This window comes from Podarcis erhardii (assembly GCF_964252035.2).
Source record: "Podarcis erhardii genome assembly, chromosome: 1".
Classification (NCBI taxonomy): domain Eukaryota; kingdom Metazoa; phylum Chordata; class Lepidosauria; order Squamata; family Lacertidae; genus Podarcis; species Podarcis erhardii.
In genome coordinates, this window is record NC_138497.1 from 83,223,172 (window position 1) to 83,242,936 (window position 19,765).

Sequence of the window (19,765 nt, forward strand, 5' to 3'; positions counted from 1 at the left end):
AATCTTCCTCCAGAGCTATGTTTTTTTCAAATATCTTAGTAAGAGGCATTTGCGATTATGTGATGTTGAATTTTCAATCAAATATTAAATTCCATAATTGCCTGCCCCCTTAAACTGAATTATTGGACAGTCTGCTTGGAGGCACTTACATCTTTAGAATTTTTTGTGCTTTTGAATAAATATGATTAAATGTGTGTGGATCCCCACAGAGGCAGTATTAGTATAGGTATGTAAGAAAATGTATAAATACCTCTCTCACCATTTTGCATAAAGTGTGTGGTTCATTAAATGATATGGCCATCTTGACAGACACAGCCTCAGCTTCCACAGCCGCCGCCTGTCATGAACCACCACGGACAGGATTGGCAGAAACTGCAGCAGATACATTCTATGCTTAAGATAATATTCTATTCTCTTGTTAAATGTACTGGTTTAAGCGGTTTATATTTGACTTCCTTTAGTAACATTTTATTTTGAAATGCTTAGGGCATTTTTTGTTAACTTTGCTGCATTAGACATTCATTCTGACCTCCTTTGTAATGTTTTATTTTGAAATCTTTAAGATAATGTCTTAGTTTCCTGTTAATTATGTTGCTTTGAATGTATATTTTAAACATGGCTTTCATTGGTAATCTTTTACATTGGATTGTTCTGTCTGATATTTTAATGTGTTGTAAACCTCTTTGAGATTATTTGCTTGAAAATATAAAGCAATATAGAAAGGAAAGGAATTATGATTATGATGACGACAGTAGAATTGCATTGATTCCTCTCTCTTGTTACAATCTCACATGACACCCTCTACCTATAGGCATTACCATGGGGCGAGATGCTGCATGGGGGTCGTACATTAGCTACTTCTCCTGCTATCAGCCTGTTACTATCATCCCTATGGTCTAACTTTAATGAAGACCGCTAGCTGTCAAACTTTTTTGGGGGAAACACTCTTCTTCGAAAGGCTCTCTTCAGTGCCTCTTTCAGTTCCTTGTTTCTCATGCTATAGATCAGGGGGTTCAGTAGGGGAGTGACAAAGGTGTAGAACACAGACACCACTCGACCCTCCTGTGGTGAGTAGCTAGAGTTGGGCCGCAAGTATATGAAACTGCAACAGCCGTACTGCAGGAGGACAACCATCAAGTGGGAGGAGCATGTGGAGAAAGCTTTTTGCTGGCCTTCAGCAGAACGGATTTGCAAAATGGCCACTGCAATGAAGCCATATGAGATACAGATTAGAAGGAAGGGTATTGTGATGACTACAACACTAACTATGAAAATAGCAGCTTGATGGATTTGGATGTCACTACAACCCAACTGCAGAATGACTGGGACATCACAAAAGAAGTGATTGATTTCATTTTGGCCACAGAATGGCAAGCGGAAAATAAGGATGGTCAGTTTTAGAGACAACAGAAAGCCCAGTAGCCAGGATACTACGACAAGGGAAGTACATACAGTTTTGTTCATGATGAGCATGTAGCGCAGCGGATGGCAAATTGCCACGTATCTATCGTATGCCATGATGGCCAGTAGGACACAGTCAGCTCCTCCCAGGAAGACAAAGAAGAACATTTGGGTCCCACAGCCACTTAAGGAAATGGTGGCACTTTTCCTGGACAGAAGGTTGGCCAAAGCCAATGGAGCAATGGCAGAAGTGTAGCAGATCTCCAGAGCTGCCAGGTTGCCCAAGAAAAAATACATGGGGTTATGGAGAGAGTGGTCGACATGGACAATAAGCACGACAGCAACGTTCCCACAGAGGCTGAGGACATAGAGGAGCAGAAAGAGAAGGAAAATGACCAGCTGTGTCTCAAGCAAGGTTGAGAAGGGACGGAAATAGAATTCAGTATGGTTTTCATATCCCATGAAGATGGTAAAGAGGACCTGAAGAGAAAATAAAGATCTCAGTCAATGTGTTACTTTGCCCAGCAGTGAGGATACCCTCATTCTGCAACCTGGCTTCAAAAAAAAAAAAAGTGTCTACACCAACTCTTTTCTGTTCTTAGTACAAGGTTATATAGAGCATTCAGATGGGGAGCATTCCTTCAGCAATCTATTTTATTTTTCCTCAGAGGACTGGACTTCCTGTACTGGTACAATTCATATATTAAATTTGCTTCTCCTTTTGGAGACATTATTCAAATATAAGTATGCTTCGTTAATGTTTTGCACATTATTGTCCAAAAGAGTTATTTGCTCTTATCAATGAATTGTCAAAATAGTATTTTACTTAAGTGTGCATATCATGGCTGATTTCGAAATACAAATTCAAGTTGGACCAAAACAGAAGATATGTGTAATAATGACTGGAAGACAGTGACATGAACTACTTACACTTGTATGGTTCTTGGCATCAGCCAATCAATTTTTTGCCATTGTAAGTTAGAAGGGGAACTGCAATTGACTTTACATGCTCTCTGGAGTGTTGTGCTTCATCTGTGTGTGCTTCTTACTATGCTTCATCCACAGCACTGAAGGCAACATGCCATGTGACAAACTGGACTCTTTTTAATTGTTTCCACTTGCGAAATTTACACTTTCCATTGGAAGCTAGGCTCCATCAGTAGATGTGGGTGTTTGTACTCCAAGCTAAATTTATGAAGTTGAATTTAACCCTCTATCTTTTTATACTTCTCTGAGGAGTACAGTATGATTATTTATCCCACTATAACTGTACAGAGAAACATACAAAGGTAACCATTCAGGTTTATAGCATTCATGTTAGGATAACATTTTTAGGCAAAATGCTCAATTAATAGATAAAGCCAGATAGGCATTTTACATGTAGCTCAGTTGACCAAGTTCAATGGGAAATGTGTACTGGGTTGGAACCTTGGCTCAAGTAATTTTGAGGCACATTAGATGTGACAGCAAAGCACCAATGTACTCTAAGAAAATATCTTCAGACTATTCTGTTCATGGCATCTAGTGCTCATCTAAGCTGGAATGGGGAGTCTTCGGGCTCTGATAATGTGGCCGTTCCAATGGAGTATGCATCTGATTGTAGGGGAAGTAGATCACATTTTTAAAAAATAAAATAAAGTGGCCAAACCTATTCAGAAAACCACTGGATGTGAAATCCACCTGGATTCCTTTGTCAAGTTTAGGATATGTTAAGGATCTTATTCAATCAAAACACTGAAAGTCGATGAACAGGAACAGATGGCTGAAAGCACCTGATCCATTTACTGTAATGTGTTTATGGATAAATTATGGTTCTGAGGAAAATAAAATTTAAAAAACAAATTGCAGCTATCTGAAGAATGAACAAGTATCTGCTTTTCCATTTATTAGAAACAATCCCAACAGTATTTTGGCTATGATCAGGAAAAACCTGAAGCTTCTCCCTTTTCTTTTTCACTGCACAGTCTGGTTTTGTACACACCATACATTTCAACCACATTCCCCATGTCCCAGAAAAAAGAATCCTTGGGACTGTACATTTTTCCCATCACAGGGGTACAATTCCAAGCACCCTTAAACTGCAGTTCCTAGCATGGTGGGGGATATGCTACAAATGCCATTTACATGTATGATGTCTATGCAACCTATGCATTTTGATTCTAGAGTCTGGAATCTCATACACTAAGGATGAAAAAAAGGAGAATGCATGCTGAATAGAAAACATGCTGAATAGAGAATGAAAGGCTTATGAAGTAGGCAAATGAACAGAATCCACATCCACAGAAATGACTTACTTGGATACTCCTGGTGCTGGACTGCCAAGGGAAATCTGAAGGCATTTGCTGTTGCTCTTCAACTAGAAAGGGAAATGCGAGTGGTGGGGATAGACCACAAATAGTGGCAAAGTTCACAACTGCTCCTTTCACAATGAATAGTGGTAAAGTTCACAAGCAGGGAAGGAAGGGCTAAAAGAGCAGCTCTTTGGCTCATCCATCTTGTTTCCTGGTTCTGAAGCTTTTCCTTTCGAAAGCATGCCAAGACCCTTAAGGGAGGAGAGAAATTTTCTTTCCTGAAGTGCAGACATTAGGCTTTATATGAGAGAGTGAACTCTCTTGTGGCTGCTCTTACATAGGAACAGAAGGAAGTGTGAAGTACTTGATGATAAAAAAAGTAAGACTCTAACTATTGGTATACTCACATGACTTCTCTGAGTGGCGAGAAGTTCTGGGAGGTGCAGTGTTCACCTGGGTTTAGATGCATTTGGTAATAATTCACAGGAGAATTACGGCGCTTCAAGACATTTCAATTTATTTAATATATACATACATACAGAATCTTCTTCTTGTTGTTGTTTAGTCATTTAGTCGTGTCCGACTCTTTGTGACCCCATGGACCAAAGCATGCCAGGCACTTCTGTCTTCCACTGCCTCCCGCAGTTTGGTCAGACTCATGTTTGTAGCTTCAAAGACACTATCCAACCATCTTGTCCTCTGTCGTCCCCTTCTCCTTGTGCCCTCCATCTTTCCCAACACCAGGGTCTTTTCCAGGGAGTCTTCTCTTCTCATGAGGTGGCCAAAGTATTGGAGCCTCAGCTTCACGATCTGTCCTTCCATTGAGCACTCAGGGCTGATTTCCTTAAGAATGGATCGGTTTGTTCTTCTTGCAGTCCATGGGACTCTCAAGAGTCTCCTCCAGCAACATAATTCAAAAGCATCAATTCTTCGGCGATCACCCTTCTTTATGGTCCAGCTCTCACTTCCATACATCACTACTGGGAAAACCATAGCTTTTACTATACTATACAGTATTTTTACTTTACTTTTACTTTACTATAAAGCTTTTACTTTACTATACAGAATCTTAGAGGCAGATTATTGTTTATTCACACACACACTACAGAAATAAGTAAATAAAATAAAATAAGTAAATACCAAAAATAATTACATATATGATACATTTTACAATAAAGCAAAAAGGTTGTAAGGATTCATATTATGCTGGAATTTATTGTTCCAGAATGAAAAAGAGACTACCCTTCTACAAATCTATGTGATAGTTAGTTATTTGTTACTCTGAAACATATCAATTTAATCATTGTTTACATCCCAGATTTTCTCAAACCAGTGAGAGACTAAATGAGCTGTGGTCCACCCCCCCCCCCCCCAGCAATACATATATTTGCGGCCGAATAGTTTGGTGCCACTTCTAAATCTTCCTCCAGAGCTATGTTTTTTCAAATATCCTAGTAAGAGGCATTTGAGATTATGTGATGTTGAATTTCCAATCAAATATTAAATTCCATAATTGCCTGCCCCCTTAAAACTGAATTATTGGACAGTCTCCTTGGAAGCAGTTACATCTCTAGAATTTTTTGTGCTTTTGAATAAATATGATTAAATGTGTGTGGATCCCCACAGAGGCAGTATTAGTATAGGTATGTAAGAAAATGTATAAATACCTCTCTCACCATTTTGCATCAGGTGTGGGGTTCATTAAATGATATGGCCATCTAGGCACACACAGCCTCAGCTTCCACAGCTGCTGCCTGTCATGAACCACCACGGACAGGACTGGCAGAAACTGCAGCAGAACACATTCTATGCTTAAGATAATATTCTGTTCTCTTGTTAAATGTACTGGTTTAAGCGGTTTATATTTGACTTCCTTTTATTTTATTTTGAAATGCTTAAGGTGTTTTTTGTTAACTTTGCTGCATTAGACATTCATTCTGACCTCCTTTGTAATGTTTTATTTTGAAATCTTTAAGATAATGTCTTAGTTTCCTGTTAATTATGTTGCTTTCAATGTATATTTTATATGTGGCTTTCATTGGTAATCTTTCATATTGGATTCTTCTGTCTGATATTTTAATGTGTTGTAAACCTCTTTGAGATTATTTGCTTGAAAATATAAAGCAATATAGAAAGGAAAGGAATTATAATTATGATGACGACAGTAGAATTGCATTGATTACTCTCTCTTCTTACAGTCTCACATGACACCCTCTACCTATAGGTATTACCATGGGGCAAGATGCTGCATGGGGGTTGCACATTACCTACTTCTGCTGCCTAGCATGTTGCTATCATCCCCATGGTCTAACTTTAATGAAGACTGCTAGCTGTCAAACTCTTTTGGGGGGGAAACACTCTTCTTCGAAAGGCTCTCTTCAGTGCCTCTTTCAGTTCCTTGTTTCTCATGCTATAGATCAGGGGGTTCAGTAGGGGAGTGACAAAGGTGTAGAACACAGACACCACTCGACCCTCCTGTGGTGAGTAGCTAGAGTTGGGCCGTAAGTATATGAAACTGCAACAGCCGTACTGCAGGAGGACAACCATCAAGTGGGAGGAGCATGTGGAGAAAGCTTTTTGCTGGCCTTCAGCAGAACGGATTTGCAAAATGGCCACCGCAATGAAGATATATGAGATACAGATTAGAAGGAGAGGTATGGTGAGGACTACAACACTAACTATGAAGAGAACAGCTTGGTGAATGTGGGTGTCACTACAGGCCAACTGCAGAATGACTGGGACATCACAAAAGAAGTGATTGATTTCATTTTGGCCACAGAATGGCAAGCGGAAAATAAGGATTGTCAGCTGTAGAGATAACAGAAATCCCAGCAGCCAGGATGCCGCTACGAGGGAAGTACATACTGTTTTGTTCATGATGAGCATGTAGCGCAGCGGATGACAAATTGCCACGTATCTATCATATGCCATGATGGCCAGTAGGACACAGTCAGCTCCTCCCAGGAAGGCAAAGAAGAACATCTGGGTTCCACAGCCACTTAAGGAAATGGTGGCACTTTTCCTGGACAGAAGGTTGGCCAAAGCCAATGGAGCAATGGCAGAAGAGTAGCAGATCTCCAGAGCTGCCAGGTTGCCCAAGAAAAAATACATGGGGTTATGGAGAGAGTGGTCGACATGGACAATAAGCACGACAGCAGCGTTCCCACAGAGGCTGAGGACGTAGAGGAGCAGAAAGAGAAGGAAAATGACCAGCTGTGTCTCAAGCAAGGTTGAGAAGGGACGGAAATAGAATTCAGTATGGTTTTCATATCCCATGAAGATGGTAAAGAGGACCTGAAGGGAAAATAAAGATCTCAGTCAATGAGTTACCTTGGCTCAGCAGTGAGGATACCCTCATACTGCACAACCTGGCTTCCTAAAATAAAGTGTCTGCACCAACTCTTTTCTGTTCTTAGTAAAAGGCTATATAGAGCATTCAGATGGGGAGCATTCCTTCAGCAATCTATTTTATTTTTCCTCAGAGGACTGGACTTCCTGTACTGGTACAATTCATATATTAAATTTGCTTCTCTTTTTGGAGACATTATTCAAATATAAGTATGCTTGGTTAATGTTTTGCACATTATTGTCCAAAAGAATCATTTTCTCTTGTCAATGAAATGTCCAAATAGTATTTTACTTAAGTGTGCATATCATGGCTGATTTCAAAATACAAATTCAAGTTGGACCAAAACAGAGGATATGTGAAATAATGACTGGAAGACAGTGACATGAACTACTTACACTTGTATGGTTCTTGGCATCAGCCAATCAATTTTTTGCCATTATAAGTTAGAAGGGGAACTGCAATTGACTTTACATGCTCTCTGGAGTGTTGTGCTTCATCTGTGTGTGCTTCTTGCTATGCTTCATCCACAGCACTGAAGGCAACATGCCATGTGACAAACTGGACTCTTTTTAATTGTTTCCACTTGTAAAATTTACACTTTCCATTGGAAGCTCTGCTCCATCAGTAGATGTGGGTGTTTCTACTCCAAGCTAAATTTATGGAGTTGAATTTAACCCTCTGTCTTTTTAACCTTCTCTGAGGAGTACAATACAATTGTTTATTCCACTATAACTATACAGACAAACATACAAAGTTAAACATTCAGGTTCATAGCATTCATGCTAAGATAAAAATTTTAGGCAAAATGCCCAATTAATGGATAAAGGCAGATAGGCATTTTACATGTAGCCCAGTTGACCAAGTTCAATGGGAAATGTGTACTGGGTTGGAACCTTGGCTCAAGTAATTTTGAAGCACATTAGATGTGACAGCAAAGCACCAATGTACTCTTAAGAAAATATCTCTAGACTATACTGTTCATGGCATCTAGTGCTCATCTAAGCTGGAATGGGGAGTCTTCGGGCTCTGATAATGTGGCCGTTCCAATGGAGTATGCATCTGATTGTAGGGGAAGTAGATCACATTTTAAAAAATAAAATAAAGTGGCCAAACCTATTCAGAAAAGCACTGGAAGTGAAATCAACATGGATTCATTTGTCAAGTTTAGGATATATTAAGGATCTTATTCAATCAAAATATTGAAAGTCAATAAACAAGAACTGATGGCTGAAAGCACCTGCTCCATTTAATGTGTTTATGATTGACTGACTGACTGACTGACTGATTGTTTGTTTGTTTGTTTGATTGATTGAATCTTTATGTGCATCAGCCACCAGCCATAGCAATAAAACAAACAAAATGCGGTATACAGAGGATAAAGGTAAAAAGTCAATTATATAAAATACATTTTGGGGGTTTGGATTAATAGTCAAATACCGGATCTTATTCTAATTGCCCCAGCTAAAAACCTTGCAACCTTTGCTGTCATCTGCTCATCTTGATCTGCCAAAAGAAACTACACTGTAACAGTAGTTGGACGACCCAGAATGTACAATAATAGAGGGGTGATAACCTCACTCCTCAAATCTTTATAAAGTGTGCAAGCCAGAAGGACATGGACCACCAATTCAGTACTGCCATCTGAATGAGTTGATGGTTAAATGATGGTTCACAAGGAAAAGAAATTTAGAAAACAAATTGCAGTTATCTGAAGAATGAACAAGTATCTGCTTTTCCATTTATTCAGAACAATCCCAACAGTATTTTGGCTATGATCTGAAAAAACCTGAAGCTTCTTCTCCCTTTCCTTTTTCACTGCACATAGTCTGGTTTTGTACATACCATACATTTCAACCACATTCCCCATGTCCCAGAAAAAAGAATCCTTGGAACTGTACATTTTACCCATCACAGGGGTAAAATTCCAAGCACCCTTAAACTGTAGTTCCTAGCATGGTGGGGGATATGCTACAAATGCCATTTACATGTATGATGTCTATGTAACCTATGCATTTTGATTCTAGAGTCTGGAATCTCATACACTAAGGATGAAAAAAAGGAGAATGCATGCTGAGTAGAAAACATGCTGAATAGAGAATGAAAGGCTTATGAAGTAGGCAAATGAACAGAATCCACATCCACAGAAATGACTTACTTGGATACTCCTGGTGCTGGACTGCCAAGGGAAATCTGAAGGCATTTGCTGTTGCTCTTCAACTAGAAAGGGAAATGCGAGTGGTGGCGATGGACCACAAATAGTGGCAAAGTTCACAACTGCTCCTTTCACAACGAATAGTGGCAAAGTTCACAAGCAGGGAAGGGCTAAGAGAGCAGCTCTTTGGCTCATCCATCGTGTTTCCTGGTTCTGAAGCTTTTCCTTTAGAAAGCATGCAAAGACTCTTAAGGGAGGAGAGAAATTTTCTTTCCTGAAGTTCAGGCGTTAGGCTTTATATGAGAGAGTGAACTCTCTTGTGGCTGCTCTTACATAGGAACAGAAGGAAGTGTGAAGTACTTGATGATAAAAAAAGTAAGACTCTAACTATTGGTATACTCACATGACTTCTCTGAGTGGCGAGAAGTTCTGGGAGGTGCAGTGTTCACCTGGGTTTAGATGCATTTGGTAATAATTCACAGGAGAATTATGGCGCTTCAAGACATTTCAATTTATTTAATATATACATACATACAGAATCTTAGAGGCAGATTATTGTTTATTCACACACACACTACAGAAATAAGTAAATAAAATAAAATAAGTAAATACCAAAAATAATTACATATATGATACATTTTACAATAAAGCAAAAAGGTTGTAAGGATTCATATTATGCTGGAATTTATTGTTCCAGAATGAAAAAGAGACTACCCTTCTACAAATCTATGTGATAGTTTGTTATTTGTTACTCTGAAACATATCAATTTAATCATTGTTTACATCCCAGATTTTCTCAAACCAGTGAGAGACTAAATGAGCTGTGGTCCGCCCCCCGCCCACCCACCCCCCGCCCAGCAATACATATTTTTGCGGCCGAATAGTTTGGTGCCACTTCTAAATCTTCCTCCAGAGCTATGTTTTTTCAAATATCCTAGTAAGAGGCATTTGAGATTATGTGATGTTGAATTTCCAATCAAATATTAAATTCCATAATTGCCTGCCCCCTTAAAACTGAATTATTGGACAGTCTGCTTGGAAGCAGTTACCGTATTTTTCGCCCTATAGGACGCACTTTTTCCCCTCCAAAAATGAAGGGGAAATGTGTGTGCGTCCTATGGGGCGAATGCAGGCTTTCACTGAAGCCTGGAGAGCGAGAGGGGTCGCTTTCCAGGCTTCAGGAAGCTATCCACAAGCCTTGCAAGCCTGGCGGGAGGTCCCGCGGGCTCGCAAGGCTTGCGGGCAGCAGCCTGCAGCCCAAAAGCTCAGGGGACAGCAGGGAGGCGGAGCACCGCCACCCCGCTATTCCCCGACCTGATCTGGAGGCTGGCGGGGGGGAGAAGCAAGCTTGCTTCTCTTCCCCCCCCCCCGCCAGCCCCACAAGCTCGGGGGATAGCAGGGAGGCGGAGCGCCGCCACCCCGCTATTCCCCGACCTGATCTGGAGGCTGGCGGGGGGGAGAAGCAAGCTTGCTTCTCTTCCCCCCCCCCGCCAGCCCCACAAGCTCGGGGGATAGCGGGGAGGCGGAGCACTGCAACCCCGCTATTCCCCGACCTGATATGGAGGCTGGCGGGGGGGGGGAGAAGCAAGTTTGCTTCTCCCCCCCCCCCCGCCAGCCCCACAAGCTCGGGGGATAGCGGGGAGGCGGAGCGCTGCAACCCCGCTATTCCCCGGCCTGATATGGAGGCTGGCGGGGGGGAGAAGCAAGCTTGCTTCTCCCCCCCCCACCAGCCCTCAAGCTCGGGGGACAGCGGGGCAAGCCGCTGCCCCACGGAGGCTAGAGAGGCTGTCCCTGAAGGCAGAAGAGGGAGACGGAGCGCTCTGTCTCCCTCTTCTAGCTTGGGGATGGCTGCGCAAATCTGGGTGGGAAATAAAAAAAATGCCTTGATTTCCCCCCCAAAAAACTAGGTGCGTCCTATGGGCCGGTGCGTCCTATAGGGCGAAAAATACGGTACATCTCTAGAATTTTTTGTGCTTTTGAATAAATATGATTAAATGTGTGTGGATCCCCACAGAGGCAGTATTAGTATAGGTATGTAAGAAAATGTATAAATACCTCTCTCACCATTTTGCATAAAGTGTGTGGTTCATTAAATGATATGGCCATCTTGACAGACACAGCCTCAGCTTCCACAGCCGCCGCCTGTCATGAACCACCACGGACAGGATTGGCAGAAACTGCAGCAGATACATTCTATGCTTAAGATAATATTCTATTCTCTTGTTAAATGTACTGGTTTAAGCGGTTTATATTTGACTTCCTTTAGTAACATTTTATTTTGAAATGCTTACGGCATTTTTTGTTAACTTTGCTGCATTAGACATTCATTCTGACCTCCTTTGTAATGTTTTATTTTGAAATCTTTAAGATAATGTCTTAGTTTCCTGTTAATTATGTTGCTTTCAATGTATATTTTATACGTGGCTTTCATTGGTAATCTTTTATACTGGATTGGTTCTGTCTGATATTTTAATGTGTTGTAAACCGCTTTGAGATTATTTGCTTGAAAATATAAAGCAATATAGAAATGAAAGGAATGATGATACTGATGACGACCGTAGAATTGCATGGAGTTCCTCTCCCTTGTTACAAACATGCGTTTCACCCCCTATCTATAGGTATTACCATGGGCAGTGTTTTTTTTTCTGGGAGGACACAGTGGTCCGCATACCAGTAAACATTTTTTGAATCTAAGTTTGGCCTCGTTGAAGGGCAGTATTTCAAAATGAGAGTACCCCTAAACATTTTTTTTAGAAAAAAAAGCACTGACCATGGGGCCAGACGCTGCATGGGGGTTGCCATTGCTGGATTTATGTATAAGCTAAACAAGGTATAGCTTAGGGCACCACTCTTTTGGGGGCCCCCCAAAAAATTAACAAACAACTGGATGTACATTTCCAAAATATAAGTTAAAAACAAAGAAAATAAAACCTACATACAGCAACAATGTTTTGTTTTGTGTTATGTTGTGTAGGTCCATAAATTACCATTTAGCATATATTCAGCACAAAAAACAGCAACAATTTGTTGTTGACAAAGGACAGCTGGACATACAAAAGGCCCCATTACCTTCAGTAGCTATGGGGCCTCATCAAACCTAAATCTGGCCCTGGGGGTTGTACATTACCTACCTCTGCTGCCTAGCCTGTTGCTATCATCCCCATGGTCTAACTTTGAAGAAGACTGCTAGCTGTCAAACTCTTTTGGGGGAAAACACTCTTCTTCGAAAGGCTCTCTTCAGTGCCTCTTTCAGTTCCTTGTTTCTCATGCTATAGATCAGGGGGTTCAGTAGGGGAGTGACAAAGGTGTAGAACACAGACACCACTTGACCCTCCTGTGGTGAGTAGCTAGAGTTGGGCCGTAAGTATATGAAACTGCAACAGCCGTACTGTAAGAGGACAACCATCAAGTGGGAGGAGCATGTGGAGAAAGCTTTTTGCTGGCCTTCAGCAGAACAGATTTGCAAAATGGCCACCGCAATGAAGATGTATGAGATACAGATTAGAAGGAAGGGTATGGTGAGGACTACAACACTAACTATGAAGAGAACAGCTTGGTGAATGTGGGTGTCACTACAAGCCAACTGCAGAATGACTGGGATATCACAAAAGAAGTGGTTGATTTCATTTTGGCCACAGAATGGCAAGCGGAAAATAAGGATTGTCAGCTGTAGAGACAACAGAAATCCCAGCAGCCAGGATGCCGCTACGAGGGAAGTACATACTATTTTGTTCATGATGAGCATGTAGCGCAGCGGATGACAAATTGCCACGTATCTATCATATGCCATGATGGCCAGTAGGACACAGTCAGCTCCTCCCAGGAAGACAAAGAAGAACATTTGGGTCCCACAGCCACTTAAGGAAATGGTGGCACTTTTCCTGGACAGAAGGTTGGCCAAAGCCAATGGAGCAATGGCAGAAGAGTAGCAGATCTCCAGAGCTGCCAGGTTGCCCAAGAAAAAATACATGGGGTTATGGAGAGAGTGGTCGACATGGACAATAAGCACGACAGCAGCGTTCCCACAGAGGCTGAGGACATAGAGGAGCAGAAAGAGAAGGAAAATGACCAGCTGTGTCTCAAGCAAGGTTGAGAAGGGACGGAAATAGAATTCAGTATGGTTTTCATATCCCATGAAGATGGTAAAGAGGACCTGAAGGGAAAATAAAGATCTCAGTCAATGAGTTACCTTGGCTCAGCAGTGAGGATACCCTCATACTGCACAACCTGGCTTCCTAAAATAAAGTGTCTGCACCAACTCTTTTCTGTTCTTAGTAAAAGGCTATATAGAGCATTCAGATGGGGAGCATTCCTTCAGCAATCTATTTTATTTTTCCTCAGAGGACTGGACTTCCTGTACTGGTACAATTCATATATTAAATTTGCTTCTCTTTTTGGAGACATTATTCAAATATAAGTATGCTTGGTTAATGTTTTGCACATTATTGTCCAAAAGAATCATTTGCTCTTGTCAATGAAATGTCCAAATGGTATTTTACTTAAGTGTGCATATCATGGCTGATTTCAAAATACAAATTCAGCTTTTACCAAAACAGAAGATATGTGAAATAATGACCGGAAGACAGTGACATGAACTACTTACACTTGTATGGTTCTTGACATCAGCCAATCAATTTTTTGCCATTATAAGTTAGAAGGGGAACTGCAATTGACTTTACATGCTCTCTGGAGTGTTGTGCTTCATCTGTGTGTGCTTCTTGCTATGCTTCATCTACAGCACTGAAGGCAACATGCCATGTGACAAACTGGACTCTTTTTAATTGTTTCCACTTGCGAAATTTGCACTTTCCATTGGAAGCTATGCTCCATCAGTAGATGTGGGTGTTAGTACTCCAAGCTAAATTTAAGGAGTTGAATTTAACCCTGTATCTTTTTATTCTTCTCTGAGGAGTACAGTGCAATTATTTATCCCACTATAACTATACAAACATACAAAGATAACTATTCAGGTTCGTAGCATTCATGCTAGGATGAAAAGTTTAGGCAAAATGCCCAGTTAGTTGATAAAGGCAGATAAGCACTTTACATGTAGCCCAATTGACCAAGTTCAATGGGAAATATGTACTGGGTTGGAACCTTGGCTCAAGTAATTTTGAGGCACATTAGATGTGACAGCAAAGCACCAATGTACTCTAAGAAAATATCTTCAGACTATTCTGTTCATGGCATCTAGTGCTCATTTAAGCTGGAATGGGGAGTTTTCTGGCTCTGATAATGTGGCCATTCCAATGGAGTATGCACCTGAATGTAGGGGAAGTAGATCACACTTTAAAAAATAAAATAAAGTAGCCAAACCTATTCAGAAAACCACTGGATGTGAAATCCACATGGATTCATTTGTCAAGTTTAGGATATGTTAAGGATCTTATTCAATCAAAACATTGAAAGTCAATGAAAAGGAACAGATGGGTGAAAGCACCTGCTCCATTTAATATGTTTATGACTGATAGATAGATAGATAGATAAATAGATAGATAGATAGATAGATTGAATCTTTATTTGAATCAGCCACCAGCCATAGTAATAAAAAAAACAAAATGTCGTATACAGAGGATACAGGTAAAAAGTCAATTATATAAAATACATTTTGAGGTTTGGATCAATAGTCAAATACCGGATCTTATTCTAATTGCCCCAGCTAAAAACCTTGCAACCTTTGCTGTCATCTACTCATCTTGATCTGCCAAAAAAAAGGATACTGTAACAGTGGTTGGACAACCCAGAATGTACAATAATAGAGGGGTGATAACCTCACTCCTCAAATCTTTATAAAGTGTGCAAGCCAGAAGGACATGGACCACCAATTCAGTACTGCCATCTGAATGAGTTGATGGTTAAATGATGGTTCACAAGGAAAAGAAATTTAGAAAACAAATTGCAGTTAGCTGAAGAATGAACAGGTATCCGCTTTTCCATTTATTCAGAACAACCTCAACAGTATTTTGGCTATGATCAGGAAAAATCTGAAGCTTCTTCTCCCTTTCCTTTTTCACTGCACAGTCTGGTTTTGTACACACCATACATTTCAACCACATTCCCCATGTCCCAGAAAAAAGAATCCTTGGGACTGTACATTTTTCCCATCACAGGGGTACAATTCCAAGCACCCTTAAACTGCAGTTCCTAGCATGGTGGGGGATATGCTACAAATACCCTTTACATGTATGATGTCTATGCAACCTATGCATTTTGATTCTAGAGTCTGGAATCTCATACACTAAGGATGGAAAAAAGGAGAATGCATGCTGAGTAGAAAACATGTTGAATAGAGAATGAAAGGCTTATGAAGTAGGCAAATGAACAGAATCCACATCCACAGAAATGACTTACTTGGATACTCCTGGTGCTGGACTGCCAAGGGAAATCTGAAGGCATTTGCTGTTGCTCTTCAACTAGAAAGGGAAATGCGAGTGGTGGCGATGGACCACAAATAGTGGCAAAGTTCACAACTGCTCCTTTCACAACGAATAGTGGCAAAGTTCACAAGCAGGGAAGGAAGGGCTAAGAGAGCAGCACTTTGGCTCATCCATCTTGTTTCCTGGTTCTGAAGCTCTTCTTTTTGAAAGCATGCCAAGACTCTTAAGGGAGCGAGAGTGAGGAGGGAAACTTTCTTTCCTGAAGTGCAGGCATTAGGCTTTATATGAGAGTCTGAACTCTCTTGTGGCTGCTCTTACAAGGGAACAGAAGGAAGTGCGAAGTACGTGGAGATTAAAAAGTAAGACTCTAACTATTGGTATACTCACATGACTTCTCTGAGTGGCGAGAAGTTCTGGGAGGTGCAGTGGTGACCTGGGTTTAGATACCTTTGGGGGAAAGCCATAGGAGGCTTATAGCATTTCATAATATTTACAAATATACAGGTTGAGGATAGGTATCTTGCCAGGCCACTTAAATATTACAAGAGTTGACTGCTCCCACATGAGATCTCTGTAGAGGCAACCAGTGCTCCAATAATCCTCTTAATTGGAGCCCAAACTCAGCTCCATCTGTCTCCTTGCCCATATTTGTCTCAATCCCATTTGAAATCTGTGGTCTCTAATTTTTTTCATGAATACAAAACTTGGTTCTGTCATCAGCTGCGAGTATGAGAAGATTAAGGCATGTCCCCCTTCAGATATATCCTACCCACAGAGCCAGTAATCAAAGGAGTTTGGCAACTTTGCCACATACTAATACAATTTTTTATTTTTTTGTTATTCTCTCCCCTATAGAGCCAGTGTGGTGTAGTGGTTAAGAGCGGTAGACTCGTAATCTGGTGAACTGGGTTTGTGTCCCCACTCCTCCACATGCAGCTGCTGGGTGGCCTTAGGCTAGTCACACTTCTCTGAAGTCTCTCAGCCTCACTCACCTCACAGAGTGTTTGTTGTGGGGGAGGAAGGGAAAATCAGATTGTTAGTAAAGCGGGATATCAAATCCAAACTCCTCTCCTCTCCTCCTCCTCTATTGATCTCCTTGTGCCCAAATTTCCAGTCTTTTAGAACAATATCGACAAACATATGTCACATTTCCTGGGCTAAAGAACAGCATACAGAATAGTTTACAATAAACATGGAAAGAATCAGGATTTATTCTAGGCTTCACAAGAAAGGAGATTCTGACTAAAGATTAGGAATCGCTTTCTGACAATCTCTCGTTCACTGGAGGTTTAAAGCAGAGGTTGGACAGCTGTTTATCAGGGACATTTGAGTTGTGATTCCTGCATCACTAGGGGTTGGGCTAGGTGGCCCTTGGGATTCCTCCAAACTGTACGGCTCTATTATTCTCTCCCCCCCCCCGCATTGTGCAAGAAGCCAGCACACTGCTCACCCCTGAACCTAAAAGGAGGAAGAAGGAAGAGACAGGAAGAAAAACTAACAAAGAAATACAGAAACACAGGAAATGAAAAAGACAGTGAGGGAGAAGGATGTGTCTTGGAAACAATGGGAGAGTAAGGGGAAGAAATCATTTCCCTTCCTTAACCTAAATTTGGGTACCGAGATTCCCCCACAAAGCATTAACTATAAAGCTGAGGCCATATTCCAAATTATTTTTGTGACTGGGATTTCCCCTCAGTTACAAAATGGCTATTATCCCTGTAAAATATATTGAATATTTTATTCACTGTTATGGTTACTGGAGATTTTCACAAAATTGCTGCTCAAAAACTGTGTATTGGTTGCCTCTAACTCATGCGTTACAACACTGTCTAGAATAAGGTCCAGGACACACTTATTAAAACATAATATATTGATTAATATCAATACATCTGCCTGTTCTTCCCTTTGTCTGGGGACCTTGTGCACCTGAGCCTAACTAGGTCCATCTGTTGGACATAGCAAAAGGAATCGTTGTCTCAGCCAAGGATTCTCTCTGAGATGCTGCCTTCTCTTGAACTGAACTTTCCAGAAGTCTAGTCCTGTAACCTGAGTCTTCTTCAAGGCGTAGTTCTCCAGGATAAAGTGAAGGGCAAAACTAATACCAGAAAACAGGAATGAATCTCCAGGAATCCCTAGAACTGTAGTATGACACAGCAAAGGCCTGTCCTGACTTCCGGGTTGGCGCCTCCCGCTAATGGCGGATTCCCTCTGAGTTCCGGAGGGACCAGCTCCACGAGATCGGGTCCTGCCGCTGCAGCAAAGCGGGGACCTTTGAGAATCACAGGCGGGTGAAGCCTGTGAGCGTGGGGACTCAGCGGGCACCATTTGCGCCCCCTCCGAACTGGGAAAGAGGCTTTTTAAAGGCTTCGGAACGGATCGGAGTGAGCGGCGCAGTGCTGTGAGCCGACTGCTTCTTTCGTGGAGTGAAGCTGCGCAGCTGTGGCCAGAGGTTTATTGATTTAAATTGGAAGAACAAATTGGAATAAATTCGGTGCCGAAAGGGGAAAGTATAAACAGGAAGTCTGCTTCCCCTGCTTGTAGACAGAACAAAGCAAAGAGACTTTTAAAGCAGAAACCTTGAAAGATCCTTCTTTGAAAAGGTCTAAAATCCAACACCAAAAAGTGGTTTCCCCCCGAGTTTGCAGGAGCGGAGGGGGGTAGACTTAAGCTTTATTCCTGCATGAAAGTGGAGCTTGAAAGTTAAATCCGCTGTCTCAAAGCCCTGGGAACGGACTGCCTTTTAAAAGGAAGCTGACTTGAGAGTGAAAGTTAAAGACTTGTAAGCTAACTCTGCGAAAAAGATACAGTGTTTCTGGACTTTTTATGAATTTAAAGTAACTTCTTTAGGGCTTTACAGTATCTATCTGGGACTATGAAACTGGCTTTGAATGGCTGGTGGGACTTGTTAAAGTTTATACTTGTTGCTAAAGATTGCAAATTGATGCTGTCCCCCTAGAGGAAAAGTGACACTGTTGCAATAACAACTACGCCACTGGAAAATTCCTTCTCAAAACAAACTCCTAACAAATCTCCCAGGCGTGGGACCGACCTTGAACTTTTATGAGAGGGCTATGGCAGATGGTAAAGAAAAATTAGACCCAGCATATAATACCAGGTCAGGCAAAACATATCACCAGCGAAGGCCCTCAACTTCTGGAGTACCAGGAGGAGCAGCTGTCACACAGACTAAATTAAAAACTATGTCATCTGATGATGTATTAACCCAGGCACTTAGCAAAATTAATGACTCCCTGGAAAATTTAGCAAAAGAAGTGGTGGATACAAAAAAACAGGAGGTGGTGGCATCAGCAAAAATTGATGTGAATACAGCAAGTATTAATGACCTGGTAAAGAAAGTGACTTTTAATACAGAATCCATTGAAAAATTAATTGAGGAATCGGCCACGACTCGAAAAGTAGCTGAGGAAGCGAAAGAGATTGCATCTGCCGCCCAGGAGAAGATATTACCTGCATATAAGAAACTGGAGGACCACGATTTGGCATTGTCTTTTATAGAATTACAAGCGAAGGAGAAAAATTTGAGAATTAGAGCGGTACCTGAAAGTGAGAAGGAGAATTTGGCGGACTTTCTTACAAATGAATTTACAGATTTTTGGCAAGAGGAATTGGGGAAGGAAGAATTTAAGATAGTGAGTGCTTTTAGAATTGGGTCACGACAGAGGAAGAACAAGGTAAGAGATTGTTTGATCACTCTCCGAACAAAAGAAGAAAGAGACAAAATTTTAAATCTGCACTACCAGAGAACCTTGGAAATCGGAGATTCATTTGTGGAGATCTTTAAGGATATCCCAAAACACATTTTGGACATAAGGACCTACTACAGAGATCTCGTGGTTTTGCTGAGAAGAAACAAGATACTTTTTAGGTGGGAATTTCCCCAAGGCCTATCGTTTAAATACAAAGAAAGGAAAATAAGAATAAGAACGGTGAATGACAAAGACAAGTTCTTGAGAGATTACGGAGAACATCTTCAGAAAGAAGCAGAATCGGAAGAAGAGCCAAAAACACTGGAAAAAGGAATTTTGGGCATAGCAAATCTACCATTTGGACTCCCTAGTCCAGAGAAAGAGACACCACCGACAGAAGAAGAGCAACTACTTGGAGCAGTTGGAGGTAAAGCGAAGTAACCCCATCATGGCTCTGCAACTTCTAAGTTGGAATTGTAATGGACTGA

At 41.2% G+C, this 19,765-nt stretch overlaps 3 protein-coding genes across 3 annotated transcripts; all 3 read right to left on the minus strand.

Moving 5' to 3' along the window:
• Positions 1–915: 915 nt before the first annotated feature.
• Positions 916–3,730, minus strand: LOC309331138 (olfactory receptor 10V1-like; the record flags this gene model as incomplete). The annotated part of the gene is made up of 2 exons (XM_081843209.1): positions 3,696–3,730; positions 916–1,881 (listed from the first exon to the last, which is right to left on the minus strand). Exon 2 carries the CDS (start codon positions 1,861–1,863, stop codon positions 916–918), a length of 948 nt encoding a protein of 315 aa, XP_081699335.1. The 5' UTR covers positions 1,864–1,881; positions 3,696–3,730.
• Positions 3,731–6,005: 2,275 nt separating this feature from the next.
• Positions 6,006–9,231, minus strand: LOC309331143 (olfactory receptor 10V1-like; the record flags this gene model as incomplete). Its single annotated transcript, XM_081843224.1, has 2 exons — positions 9,197–9,231; positions 6,006–6,986 (listed from the first exon to the last, which is right to left on the minus strand). The coding sequence occupies exon 2, from the start codon at positions 6,966–6,968 to the stop codon at positions 6,006–6,008; it is 963 nt and encodes a 320-aa protein (XP_081699350.1). The 5' UTR covers positions 6,969–6,986; positions 9,197–9,231.
• A 3,155-nt stretch (positions 9,232–12,386) lies between these two features.
• LOC309331152 (olfactory receptor 10V1-like) lies at positions 12,387–15,579 on the minus strand (the record flags this gene model as incomplete). The annotated part of the gene is made up of 2 exons (XM_081843235.1): positions 15,545–15,579; positions 12,387–13,346 (listed from the first exon to the last, which is right to left on the minus strand). The coding sequence occupies exon 2, from the start codon at positions 13,326–13,328 to the stop codon at positions 12,387–12,389; it is 942 nt and encodes a 313-aa protein (XP_081699361.1). The 5' UTR covers positions 13,329–13,346; positions 15,545–15,579.
• Between the last annotated feature and the right edge of the window lie 4,186 nt (positions 15,580–19,765).